This window comes from Dermochelys coriacea, chromosome 1, assembly GCF_009764565.3.
Source record: "Dermochelys coriacea isolate rDerCor1 chromosome 1, rDerCor1.pri.v4, whole genome shotgun sequence".
NCBI lineage: Eukaryota > Metazoa > Chordata > Testudines > Dermochelyidae > Dermochelys > Dermochelys coriacea.
Window position 1 is genome coordinate 236533312 of NC_050068.2, and position 14428 is coordinate 236547739.

General features: G+C 38.1%; 1 protein-coding gene across 6 annotated transcripts in view; it reads right to left on the reverse strand.

Moving 5' to 3' along the window:
• Positions 1–14428, reverse strand: part of AEBP2 (AE binding protein 2) — a 90721-nt gene that overhangs the window by 23810 nt on the left and 52483 nt on the right. For all 6 annotated transcript variants that reach the window (XM_038410722.2, XM_038410714.2, XM_043516822.1 and 3 more), the window contains exon 5: positions 3726–3850. In XM_038410722.2, the coding sequence (XP_038266650.1) occupies positions 3726–3850 (125 nt within the window). The remainder of the gene's footprint in view (positions 1–3725; positions 3851–14428) is intronic.

Genomic DNA, 14428 nt, shown 5'->3' on the forward strand with positions numbered 1-14428 from the left:
AAAGAAGATTAGAGGGGCAAAAAGGATGCACTAGTCCCACAGGTGCTTAATACGGCGCGTAGGAACGGGCAGGTCGTGACAAAGAGCCTGTTTATTTTTTTAAAGTGGAAGGCTTTAAGGAACAGAGGATCAACTGACATCAGAATTGTATGTGAACAGAGGTGATCAATGCAAGAAACCAGGCCTCAACAGAGGAAAGAAATATCCCTCTGGAATTAACAGCTACTTTAATTGAATAGGCTCAAGGTCAAGATGCAGATTATTTTATAATGGAGAAGTTAACAACGACTAACCATTACAGATTATGCAAAAAGAAAAGGAGTACTTGTGGCACCTTAGAGCTCATGAAAGCTTATGCTCAAATAAATTTGTTAGTCTCTAAGGTGCCACAAGTACTCCTTTTCTTTCTGTGAATACAGACTAACACGACTGCTACTCTGAAACCTGTCATTACAGATTAGTACATAGTTATATCATGCAATTAGATATATACATTATGAAAGGTATATTTTATGGGTTTTCCTAGACAAAAATTCTAAATCCAATTCACTCTTTAAAAAAATGTTTCTTGCAACTTGTATCATCAGCTTCTCTTACCCTTACAAAAGATGGATTACTTGGTATCCTAAAAAGAGAGCTGAATAACTAGTTTGACAGGGATGACAGATTCTCTACTCACACTTTAAGTAAGAACACGTTTACTAACATGAACATGGTTCACTGGCTTTTCTTTTTAGAGTTTTAATTTTTATCCCCTAAATTTACACACTAAACTGACCAGAACTCTTTCCCTGAAAGACAGAAACCTCTAAAATCTTGAAAAGTCAAGTTAAAATAGATTATCCGAACAGCTACAAAACCCACTCATCTATCAGAAATAGCACTGCATTAGTATTTAGTAATTCTGACTCTCCCATGGATCTAATTTGGAGAGGACCAGGATCACAAGTAGTGCTCATTTCACGGTGAAAACCATGAATACATATACAGTCAGGAGTGTGCAAACCAGCCACTGTAATATTAGCAACTAGAATATTATGGCTTCTGTCTGCAAAAGCCACAATATAACTAAAATAGTAGAAGCTAGCTTTGCTGTCACCATACAGCTGTGAAGACTTGAAGGTCCTCTTTTAAAAAAAAAAAAGCACCACTATTTTTAGAACTAAATTTATTCCACTCAAGTGAAGTATTTTATTTGTAAGTGTACCGTTCATCCTGTTGTAAAAAACAAAACATTTTATTATGAAGAGATAATAATTTTAAGTGGGCGAGTTATGTATAGTACTATTTCTTTTGCAAAAGTTATATACCTTTCTTATAAAATACTTACACTGTATACAGGAATCTAGTTGCAGAGGGAAACTGAATTACAGTATATCTACTATTATAGTACTGATCATCTGAAAGTCTTTCCAGTTAGGAATCAGAAAGGTTAATTATAGATAAATGGTAATCTGCTGACCTCTTCTGGAGAGCAGAAAAACCCCACCTTCAAAAAAAAAATAACCAACAAAAAAAACACCACCACCACACAACTGGCAACAACTGAACTTCCTGCATTCCATTGCAATTACATTATTGATTTCATTTTTAAACATATTTGGAATGGTCTGTGATAAGTCGAACCAGCAAGAAACAGAACTCTGAAATAAACCCAGAAGATATAGTAATTATTTTTATACTTCTAACTTGCCTGCAGAGAAAATAAAAATACCCAAAAAGATGAAAAAATGTATATTAACATTCAAAATAGTATACTTTTCCCACAATTTCTGTGTAAAACTAGTGGCGTTCAAAGGAGAAGTTTCACAAAGCTGAAGTCTACTGGAAGCCAGAAATCTCTTGTGGGAGAAGTGGGTCAGCCTTCAAATATTCCAAAAGGAAGTAATCCTATCAATTTCAAAGCTAGTCATAAATGGAAAAAGCATCATCCTGAGAAAGCAACATCTGAGGCAGACAAACTACAAATTGCAGGTTTGAACAGAGATTAGAATCTGTCACTGACAGGTAAACAGAATGTGATGTCTCATGTTTTCTACTTAGCTCAATTATGAAGAGACTCCACATGCCAACAACAAAGACGACAGTAAGTCAACCAATTCTGAGTTTAGAAAAGAAAAAATATAGGAAGAATGTAAACATGCAAGCATCTAGTCAAAGTAAGCAGCAACTACTATAGCCAAACAGCCTAGTCAGATAGGAAGATAAGTAAAGTTTTATCACAAAAATCTTGCTCAAAGAATTCTATTTTGATAAAGTTACATCACCAGAGATCTAACATTTGAAATAATCTGTATGAGTTTTAAAACAGTGATATTCAAAGCAAACCATCTCATATTTGACAAGAATTTATTATATACTACACAAAAACTTTAGTATGTAGTCTTATTAATGAAATAGTACCCCAACTGTCTAACTTATCCTGCTTACAGAGGAATAGGCTCAAAAATGTACAAAAGGAGTGCGTTCAGTAAGGGGCGAGTCATCAAATCTATAGTGGTTATAGATTTTCCACTATTCCCAGATTTTTCACCCTAGAAAAGACTTCTAATTTTCTCCCACTGCAAAGACATTCATCATATACAATACTGCATTGTGCTGACTCCATTTTGTTCCACCTAGTTTCCAGGAGCCAAGTCCATTTTCTTTTGGATTTTTTCTTCCTTTGGTATACAAGGCTCTCACAGATTACAATTCCCATTCCCACCTCTATTTGTCCTGTGCATGTGGGCTGTAGCATTGTTTGCCAAACTGCATGTGACAAATTTGAAATTCTGTGTTGATGAGAGCCAGGCTAACATCTATGGGTATTTAAGTTGACTATGACCTAAGTACCTAAGTGACTAATGGCCTTGAGATCTAGTCAGTGCCCCACCCACCACCTCATGAATGGTGGACATGAGGAAGAGAAGGAAGCCCCCGCCATCAAAGGTCAGTTTCTGGGGGGGGGGGGGGAGAAAAGGGGGGAGCCATTCTGATCCCTATATTTCATCACTGATGGAACACTATCACACAATTTTCTGAAGTGAACCATGCTGATCTCTGCATCAGTGTATATTAATATCAGTCCTGTCCATCTACATATTCTTAGTAGGTAATCTAAAATACAATACTAAAAATATCACAGACAGTGAATTTTGATTAAGATACTTATCTTGGCCATAATTTTATAACGAAAAAAGACCTAGATGTAGATCATGGTTGGACGTCCCCATCAGTACCATACATAAACAAGCACACAAACAAGTACTTTATAGGACTTTGTTAATCATTCTTGATAAGTATATTTTCAACTATTCTCACTCTAGTATCCTTTTTTTGAATTTTAATAGTAAGCCCTAAATATCCCACATACTAACATGAACTCATACTACAAAGCCAATGAAATGAGTTTTGATTGAGAAAACACCTTGAAATTGAAATTTTCATCACTACATATCTACTGTAAGATATTGCCCAAACCAAGGGCACAAAACTGGATCTCTCAAACCTAGGGCACAAAACTGGGATTACTGGAAATAGCTACCAACATACCTTAAAAATTAAATTCCTCAATTTCCTTGTTTTTAATAATAAACTAAAATTCCCTATTAATATTTTTGCACATGGAATATCAGTAACAACAAGATTTTCACTCAGGTGAGAATTAGAATAATACCACTGTAGCCATTACACTTTCAGATACACAAATGCAAATATGAAGGAGGAAACAACACAATACTTACAGTACTATGAAATACAACACTATGGCCTTTTCCTAAACTTTCTATGTGAGCTGAGAGGTTGAAGCAGATGGCTCGATGTCGTATGGCATCCAATGTTTGTGCATCAAAGAAGTCATGTGGTCTTGCTGGAAAAAAAAAACCTTAATGTTAAACTCCAAGACATTGCAAGCATTCAAATACCCGCAAATACTTTATATATACACACCAAAAGGCTGGGAAATGTCATTAACAAGTCAGTTACTTATACAAGTCAGTGAGCATTGTATCTTGTCAATATGATCTAAAAATTAATTTGGCTAAAAGAAAAAAAGAAAAAAAAAAAAGAAGAGGGACTGACTCATAAAACTGGCTATCAAGTTTGCCTTTCAAGTTTGCTCAGAAACATTTATTTTAAAACTTTCACTTTAAAGTCCCAGCACAGCATCAATATGTGCACTAAACCTCACTGTTTTAAATCCTTTTGCTTTTACACTGCTGGAGTACATACTATTCTTTTTTAACCTTCAGTATTAAGAGCAAGGATTTCATGATGGATTTACTGAAGAATACAGCTTCCCAGAAGTATTGCACTCTTCTAAAATAAAAAAATAAAAATGGAGTTCTACCGCTCACACTCAAAACAGATCAACTCCTTTTTAACAACTGGGAATCCAAATGTATGGCAAAAGAGATATTGGAATGCTTCCCAGCACTGCAATGAATATATTTGCAAACCTAATTCTCCAAAGCACCCTGAAGTGCTGACCAACTAGTTTCACTACTGCTGCTCTGACTTAATTCAAAGTAGCATTTAAAAAGGGAACTCCTCATACTTACAACATACTAAAATAGCAATGGTAGACAAACTGCATGAAACTCCAGCAGACTCAGGGGAATCTAGGAAGTGGAATCTCACTAGAGGCCTAATTAAATTACAACTAAAGTTTATCCACTGTTACTCTAATTGTTTCAAAGACAGACAGACTGACTACACTATTCTATATGGAGTGTTTCAGTCAATCTTTTTTAGGGCTGCAGAGGAACCTACATCAAGTTTAAACAGCACTTCAACTGTACCAACAGGGTAAGAAAATCAGTAAATGACAAGAAATTCTGACTCCCAAACCAGAGGGTTTATCTGTGGACCATTATGTCTAAAAGTGGACTGAGGGTATATATTTTTTTGAAATCCATGTATTTATCAGATGCTTTTAAATCAAAGCACAAAGGACTAAGGCAAAATTAACACTGGTGTAATGGCTATCAACTACGTTTGTTTTTTAAAAGCCAGTTTTTACATTGTGCTGTACTTCGTTTTCTATTGTTTGATACTAAACAAATTGTTGATATTAAAACAAAAATGAACACTTGCCAATTGTGCTCCAACAATTCCATCAGACCTTAAGTTTAACTTACAGTTTTAGGTGAAGTGGTATTAACATCCTTCTGATACTGTAAAGTCACTGGTTGGTGAGCTGAAGGTTGGTGAACCAACAGAACTGATTTGTCTCAGGTGTTAAAGACTTTGTCTGTCTTTTGGCTAAAGGTGGACCTTAGTGGCAAACACTTCAAGAACTATGAGTAAAAGGCTGCTATAGTATGTGATTTGCGGGGTTAACAGAAATTTGCCAGATCTAAGCTATTTTTAAGAAAAGCAGAAAATTGCATCTAATTAAAAGGTAACTGCAATTAAAAATACATATTCTCATCTTATTCTGTTAAAAATACTTTAGGCTTTACCTAGCGTACATAAATATCATATTAAAGTACATAATGTTAAATTTTGCTGTATTAGTGACAATTTTAAAAAAATAATCCCTTAATTTCATGTGAAAATTTTAAGTTTAACCCTGCATTTAATTAATTTTCCATCCCTACTGAAAGATAAAGTAAAGATTAGCTCATAAGAAAAGCAAATTATATTACATCATGGGCTATTTCACCATACAAATTGAAAATTATTTAAGTTTTTAAACAACTTCTACTCTTTTCCCCCCTCAAAAAGATTAGTTATCAAATATTTAAGAACAATTCTAAAAATTCTACTGAAAAAAAATTTTCTACACTCTTAGGACCAATTACTGGTTAGATGTTGGTTTTCACATGATGTGCCTTATTCTCTCAGAAATCAATAGTGCAAACTGGGCAATCATCTCAGTTGTAAATGCTCTCCTGCTGAAATCAGATAACCTAAAATTGTAGGCCAGGCCACAAGAGGCTACTGAAGCTACCATTTTTTAATATTGAGACTTTATTCTGTTAGAGTTGTAATGGATGCAAAATGTACCTTTGTTTTAACACAAAGCAATGGCCTTGTACCCCAAATAGCCTTAATACTGATTTTCCTTGTTTATAATACAATCATAAAGACATTTTTGTACGAATAAAACATGTACAGTAATAATCTCAGGCAAGTGTGGTATTTGTATTAGCACTATAAAGGCCTGATTTTGCATAATACTTTTAAGCTTCCACAACTGCAGGGATTCTCAATCTTTTTCCACCCATAACCACAAACCAGCTTCTTTCTTCTCTGATCCAGTATCTTGGATCCATTACTCAAATGATCCAAATGCTATCATATATTGTTTTTTTAAAAGTTCATTGTGCCATATGACACTATTATCAAAATAGATCTATTTTGACAGGTTTCAGAGTAGCAGCCGTGTTAGTCTGTATTCGCAAAAAGAAAAGGAGTACTTGTGGCACCTTAGAGACTAAAATTTATTTGAGCATAAGCTTTAGTGAGCTACAGCTCACTTCATCGGATGCATTCAGTGGAAAATACAGTGGGGAGATTTATATACATAGAGAACATGAAACAATGGGTGTTACCATACACACTGTAACCAGAGTGATCACTTAAGGTGAGCTATTACCAGCTGGAGGGGGGGAAATAGTTTTACTTTGTGTGACCCATCCACTCCCAGTTTAAGATCTAAGCAATAATTCTATCACATTAAAAAATAAGTTATCATTCAGTACTTGATAAATCCACTCACCACTGATGAGCAAGACTTTCTCTGGTGAATGGAGTGGCTTAACAGTCTCTATGGAATCTAAGCTTTCATTCTTAAAAAGTTAAATTTCGAGCTTTTGAGTTACAAAGACACCTTTTCCAACTATGACTCAAACATAAACCAATGCAGTCCCCTTCCTAAATCTGCAAGAAGCATGAAACAAGGGTTACAAGCTACACTTGAAGCCTGATCCCTGTGCATAGTCTGAGTAATTTTAGGAATTTCCTCCAAGGCCTGGGCAGGACCCTCTGCAGCAATGGGACCAGTCCATAGCAGCTACAGGATAACACCATCTGGATCCAGGGGAAAAAAATTCAAATGGTATATCCAATATTTTTTAATCTTTTCTACTTCATATCAAAATGTTTTGTACATCTCTGAGGCTAGGTTTCTCAGAATCAGTTAGCCACTCAGCATCCAGGCCATAAGATGCAGAGATGCCAGATCTGGATGAATTCTTCCAACTGTCCTGAGAAATCATGTTCATAAACACTGATGTTTCTGGAGGATGTCAAGTTTCAGCCAGTCTGCGTATCAGTACTGTCTGGGCCTTGCTGGTACTAATAAAATCAGTACTGCATAGAGCTGGTCAGGAATATTTTGACAAAACATTTTTTCCACTGGAAGATGTGGATTTGTCAAAACAAATTATTTGCAAGAAAAGGTTGGTTTCATCTATTTTTTCTACTTTTTTTTCCCCCCAATCTGAAGCTGCCAAAATGTTCTGTTGCAACATTTTTTAAACATTTTCTAAACAAAAATCCAAGAAGTCATTTTGAGCAGGTTCAAAATTTAAGCTAATTACAAAACAAAAAATGGTGAAAAAATCAAAAAAACTTTGATTAACTCAAACCATGTTTCTATTTTATTTATTTTTGGTTCACGAAAACTTTTGACATTGACTTTTTGTCCTGTTTCAGGATGGGAATTTTATTTTTTTTTTTTTAAATCTCAAAGATCATCATGGGAAGGGAAAACTGTTTCCTGTCCAGCTCTATTATCAAAACTCGTTTGATTTTTCTCAAAAGCCTTGTTTAAAAAAAAAGGTGGGTGTGCATATATCACACCCCAATTGATGGCATGAAAAATGTTTCTGCTTGGAATTCTGGGTTCTGACCCACTCAAATGGTAGGTTTGACTTATTTTCTGTGGCGAACAAGTCTATGTCTGGCTGATCACAGCTCTGGAATACTCTTTGAATTGAGGAAATCCTTTACTGAACATGAGTGTCTGTAAGAAAAATACCTGCTCAGACCATCTGCCAACTTATCCTGTAATCCTGTCAGAGAGCAATGATTATAACTTGGTGTTCAGTGTACCATTTCCACAGCCAAGCAGCTCCTCACTGTCTGTTTACATAAACCACTGTCGTGGTACTGATATTATAAATGGTCTTGCCTTGAAAGAAAGGAAAAAAGTATCATACGTGCCAAGTGGATCACTGATTTCTAATATATGGAAGTACAAATGAATCTGTGCACATGACCACAGATCCTGTCATGGAAAAGATGAGCTCCTCATCACAAACTAGAAGCATTTTCTATCATCATCTTTGGGGGTAGAAGTGGAGAAAATGGAATACCCTTGCAAATTTGATCTAGATTCTTCTACCAATTTAAACATAATAGCATTTCTTGTGGAATCTCAACTGCCACACGTCCAAGATCACAGAATCATAGACTTGAAGGTCAGAAGGGACCATTATGATCGTCTAGTCTGACCTCCTGCACAACGCAGGCCACGGAATCTCACCCACCAACTCCTGTAACAAACCCCTAACTTACGTCTGAGCTACTGAAGTCCTCAAATCGCAGTTTAAAGACTTCAAGGTGCAGAGAATCCTCCAGCAAGTGACCCAAGCCCCACGCTGCAGAGGAAGGCGTCTGCTTGGGTGATAGTGGACTTGAACTAGACTTGCAAACAACAACGGTGATGTGTGGGATACTGAGTCACAAATGAACACAATGCCACGTGGCCTAACATTCTTAGACCAGTCCTTACAATCATCTATCTGTTCATTTGTCTGTAACTGATAAGGTCTGACTTACATCAGTTTTGGGTTAAGTATACTCTCAATTCTGTTGGATTTAGAACAGCTCCTACAAATTCTGTTTGAGTTGGCACTGAAGAGGATTTCTCTTTGTTGATCTTGAACCCAGAGCAGTGAAAAGCTTAAGAATGTGATGTATTTTGTCTGCGACTTGCTGAGGAGAGTTTTCCTGAATTGGACAGTAGTCATGAATAAAACTATAATACCTTGACTCATTAAATGTGCTGTTTTTGTGAAGGAACAAAGACTCTTGGAGTTAATGACAAAGGCAGTTCTCTGTAGTGGCAGTGTGATGCTGCAACTACAAATCTTAAGTATTTCTTGTGAGCTGGATGGATCAATATATAAAAATATGTGGTCTGGAAATCAAGAGCTGCAGTTCAATCCTGAGAATCTCACATAGGGATAACTGAGGCCAGAGGGGTCACACTGAAATTGAACCAACAAATGAAGGCATTTAGCTGTCACAAATGCAGAATATGCCACCACTCTGCTCTCTTCTTAGGGACTAAATTAATGGGAATAAAAACCCTTTCCTCTAAACAGAAGATTAACTCCTTCCATTGTTCCCAGTGTAAGAAGGGGTTCCACCTCTTGATTCAACCATCTCTGGTGAGAAGGTTTCCCTTTCTGAAAAGGGAAAAGGAAGATAGGTGGGGTTTAGAAGTGCTTGAAACTGAACTGAGTAACCTTTTTCAATTATAATTTCTAGCACTCACTGGACTGCAGTAACATTGTTCCAAGCTTCTTGAAAATAAGATCAACTGCTTTTGAATTGGGAATAGGGATGTTTTAAGGTATGCCTACATTCCACACCCCTTTTGGCGACATGTACAGTACATCCACTACATGCTTCCTTAACAAGGATATAAATAGCAGTATGGACAGTAAAGCACTGCTTAGGCGAGGAGAGTACAGACATGTCTGAAACCTGTAGGTATGTACTCTTTACTCACCCAAACAGTACCTCACCCCATCCCTATCTACACTGCTGTTTTTAGCAGCATAATGTCCAGCTGTCAGTCTTTCCCTGCCACAGTGAAATACTCCAGCAGCAGGGGGGAGGCAGCGGAGAAAGGTTCTGGCAGATACCCACTGCCGAGCCTTTCCCAGCTGCATCCATTCAGTCACAACCTTTCATTGACATATGCAGCTATACAATGCAGTGTGGACACAACCTGCTTTTCTGTGAACTACATGTACACTACATGCCGCCACAAGTGACGTGCAGTGTAAACGAAACCTTAGATGAGGTTCCCAACAGCTCTAGATGGAAAACTGTTTTAAGCTGGCATGTGATTCAATGAAACCACAGTAGCAGCAGAGGAGGGTCTTCTATGAAACTTTTATTTCCTTCTGGGCAATTCAGTGGTATGACTGACAGGGGGAAGCAGGAGCTTGTCTTGAATATGGTTTGTACCTAAACTGCTTCCTCCTGGGCAGAAAGCTGTAAATGCCCAAGATCTGAGCACAGCCCTAAAATCATTTAGTGAAATTAGACCATCATCAGTTTGGGTGATGCAATTTAATTTCCATCAAAAAGAAAATCTTCTATTGCATTCTGAACTTCTCTGAGAATGCCAGAAGATTGTAGCCATGGTATATTTCAAAGGAATGGCTATTGCCACTGACTTAGCTGCAGTATCTGAACCACTGATTACTGCTTATAAAGAGGTGCACGCAATGAGTTGTCCTTCTGAAGTTAGATATTTTAATCTTTTTGGGGGGGGGGGGGGAAATCTCCTTCATCCAGGAAGTCAGACACTTTGTGTCCACTTTCATACTAATTATCAGGCTCTCCTTTCTAAGACGACGACTAGCACATTTAATAACTTTTTCTGACAAAGAGAGCTGTGTGTTTCGGCTCCTTCTCTTTCAGCGTAGTTTTTGAATGTTGCTGCCTTATCTTTTCCTGAGCTGCAGCAAACGTCCGTGACCCAGGTGTTGGGTGCATGCAGAAATACTAAAAGTCTGAAGAATGGACTTTGTATATTGTATCAGCTTTTTCAGAAGATGATGAATAGAAGTTGGTGTATGAGGACCTTCATTCACAGGCACAGCGAAGGTTCAGGCAGAGAGGAGTGCAATATGTCCAAAAATGTTGTATGCCTTTTCTCACACAACCTCTCTTGGTATTTTCAGCATCTCTGCCACCATACAAAAGAAGATTTAGAAATAAGTCCTATACACAACAGGGGGAGAAATGTAAGATACGTCAGCTTCATTTGGTGATGAAGATAAGCCTGCAGGAGCAACTTTAGCACAATAATGCTACTCCTCCTCATAAACATGTGAATTCTTAAGTTCTATACAGGAGAGCTATGAGGTGGTTGCTGTTGTACCTGGATTTCTGTCAAGAGGGATCTGGATTTGAATCGAAAAGAGGAGAAGGGCTTCCTGATAATGACACATGCTCAAGGTGCCCAGTATGGCCGGGAATGAGAACCATACGGGTAATTAGTGGGTAGCCAGAGTAAGGGATACCAAGAAGCGGGTCTCTCCCTACATTCCATGTGCCAACTATGACTCCTAGCTCGGAATCCCCATCTGAAAAGTAAAAGTCATAAGATTGTGGCCTGGGTGAGTATGTGGTGACTCCCCACCATGATGATTTGAGAGAGAAGCAGTACAATTCCTCCACATGGAGCAGAGGAGCAGAGCTAGCAGCAGTTTGAGGGCCTAAGGAAAAGAAATTCTTTACTAGCAACAAAAATGGCCCTGGTATCATAGCAGTTCATATTGTGGCAGGTATTTTCACTATGGAAGACAAAGGTGACTCTGGCAGTACCGATACAGTTAAATCCCCCATTACAAAAGCAATCCTCATCTGAAAGGAAAGATGAGATTTTCCCCTCTTTCTTTTGCTAGGTCCCTGGGACCACATCTGTGCTCCTTAGGGGAGTGGTGCTGTCCCCTACCCTTTTCATCTCCTGAGGAAGACGTGACAGCTGAAACAGTCTCAGAACGCTTCGATGAAGAAGCAGGAGCCTCGAAACTTGAAGAGCCAGTGCCTACTGGGGTACTTTTGGAAGAGTACTGCTTGGAGCCAGAAGATTCTTGTCTGCCCTTATCCAAGGAAGGTCTCATTTATGTATCTAAATGAATAAATGTTCAAGCATACTGTGATGGTCTGTACACCTGAATTCAACCCTTCCACAATATTATAATAATCTTGGTACAAAGTATGCCTTGGGAGGTCTTATTTGAAAACCCATAATTCACTGGTCAATGTTGTCCTGGCAAAATATGTGTTGCAACATTGAATTTCAAGTTATAAGATTCCACTGTATAGTGTTACTGAAACACATTCAAGTTCTGGGAGTAGCCAAACTACTTCCTCAGAAACAAAAGGCAAACTGACACCTCAGTCAGGTGTAAACAAGATCAAATAGACCGTCACCTGCTTACATGGCCATTCATTGGCAGGAAAAGGGACATGGATGAAAGTCTACATCTTAGCAAAGAAACAGCATAGAGTTCCTGACGAAGAAGACTGCCTGGCACCTGGCTCCCTGCTGGAGAAGCATCTCAAAGGAGGGAGAGGATTATAAAAGGAATAGCATTCACGACACTTGAAGAACAAAGAAAACAGCATTGGACTGGAGGAGGTATCTTGACTGAAAGAAATTCAGCCAGTAGGACTGCTGAAACAGGTGGTAAGAGAGACTTTGCTTTGAATTTACTCTAGCTGTTCACTTATTTTTCTTGTGAACAATTCTTTCATGCCTCACTACTTGTATTAATTTAAAATCTCTCTTTCTGTAGTTAATAAACTTATTTTATTGTTTTATCTTAATCTGTGTTTGAATTGAAGTGTTTGTGAAATTCCATTTGGGATAACAGGATTTGTGCATGTCATTTTATATTAATAAAACAATGGACTTCATATGAGCTTGTGTTGTCCAGGAGAAAGCTGAACAGTACAAGATGTACATTTCAGGGGAAAGTCTGGGATTGGTAGCATGCTGTTGTCACCCTGCAGTGTGGCTCAAGAGTGGCTGGCTGCAGAACTCATACAATGTAGCTGGGAGTAATTTACATGCTGTAGGCTGTGAGAGCAGACCAGGAGTGGCAGCTACAGCACAAAGCAGTGTAAAGGGAACCCCGGTAAGAGGGTTGAGGTGACAACTGTTCATCAGTATAGATTGTACCCTAGGTATGTCACACATGCACCCCAGGCTATTAGGGTTTGTCTGGAGAACAAATGAAAAACAAAGCATTCTCAGTGATATGTCCCTCACAAGAAAAAATAATAATGTCAATCACTGAATAGTACAGCTGTGCCACACAAACAGCAATATTAAAAACCAGGAGATTTTTGGTCAACCATGAGCCACCTGGTACTGGTAAACAAATAGCTAGTAATAGTTAACCCAAACTAAAACCTAATAAAAATAGTATCCTAACTACTAAAGTATATTAGGGGCTTGTCTAATATTAGTTGGGTAACACGCATTATGGGGGTGTGATTTCTAAAGTGCATTAATGTGTTGCACAGTAGTGGGTCCACACAGTCTCTGCTGATGAGCACTAAAGATTTATTTGTGTGCTTTAGGACTTGTCTACGCTTGAAACACTACAGTGTAGACACTACCTATGCCAGTGGGAAGGGTTCTCCCATCGGCACAGATAATTCACCTCCCCAAGAGATGGTAGCTAGATTGATGGACAATGGATGGATGGACTGTCAACATAGTGCTGTCTACACCCAGGGTTAGGTCATCTTACCTATGCCACTTAAAGGTATGGATTTTTCACTTCCCTGAGCCACAGTACTGGGTCAAAACTAACTTTTTAATGTAGACCAGGCCTTTACAAATTACTGTTTCAAACAGCACTACATTAAGGCATGCCAGCAGGGACTACACAGAACAACTAATGCACTTTAGTGCGCTTTAGAAAATCACACCCTTGTAGAATTCATTACACCACTGCGGACAAGCCCTAAGAAAGTAACTATATACAAAAATTCCAGTTGAAGGACCACAAGTGCAAGAGACAGGGAAACTGCTCTCTCAGTCATGGGTGATGAGAAGGAACTGAGGGATGGCTGGCCCTGCTCCACCCTTTATGCCTTTGGAAGGGATGGGGGCTCTCCCTGGTACAGGCATGGTCTCAACAGGCACTACTGGACCAAACATTCCAATTGAATGCACGGGGTGTAGGCACACCACAGGCAGAATATACATATATAGACAAGCAACTGAAGAAGCTTAGATTCTGTAGCAAATATGAAGATACACTTTAGGGTCATGGTACAAAGTTGAGAATCACTTTCAGTAAGTTCGGATGATGGTACAAAGTTGAGAATCACTTTCAATAAGTTCGGATGATGGTACAAAGTTGAGAATCACTTTCAATAAGTTTGGATGGATGCCTCCAAATGTATTAGGAACAGAGAATCTTTCTGAGGCTACACAGAACAGAATTCAGTAGCAAAGATATTATGATTGTGAGCATGAGTGTCAATTTTGATAGCACCTATAGTAAAAAGGTCAGCAAGTCTCCATCTGACTGCTTATGTAATCAGCTAGGAAGGTGTCTACAGCAAGAGAAAAAGAAAAAAAAAAATCACACTGTCAAAAAATACTAGATTCAGCTTCACACAATATCTAATCTTTCATTACCAATTATTTTTAAACCCATATACACCT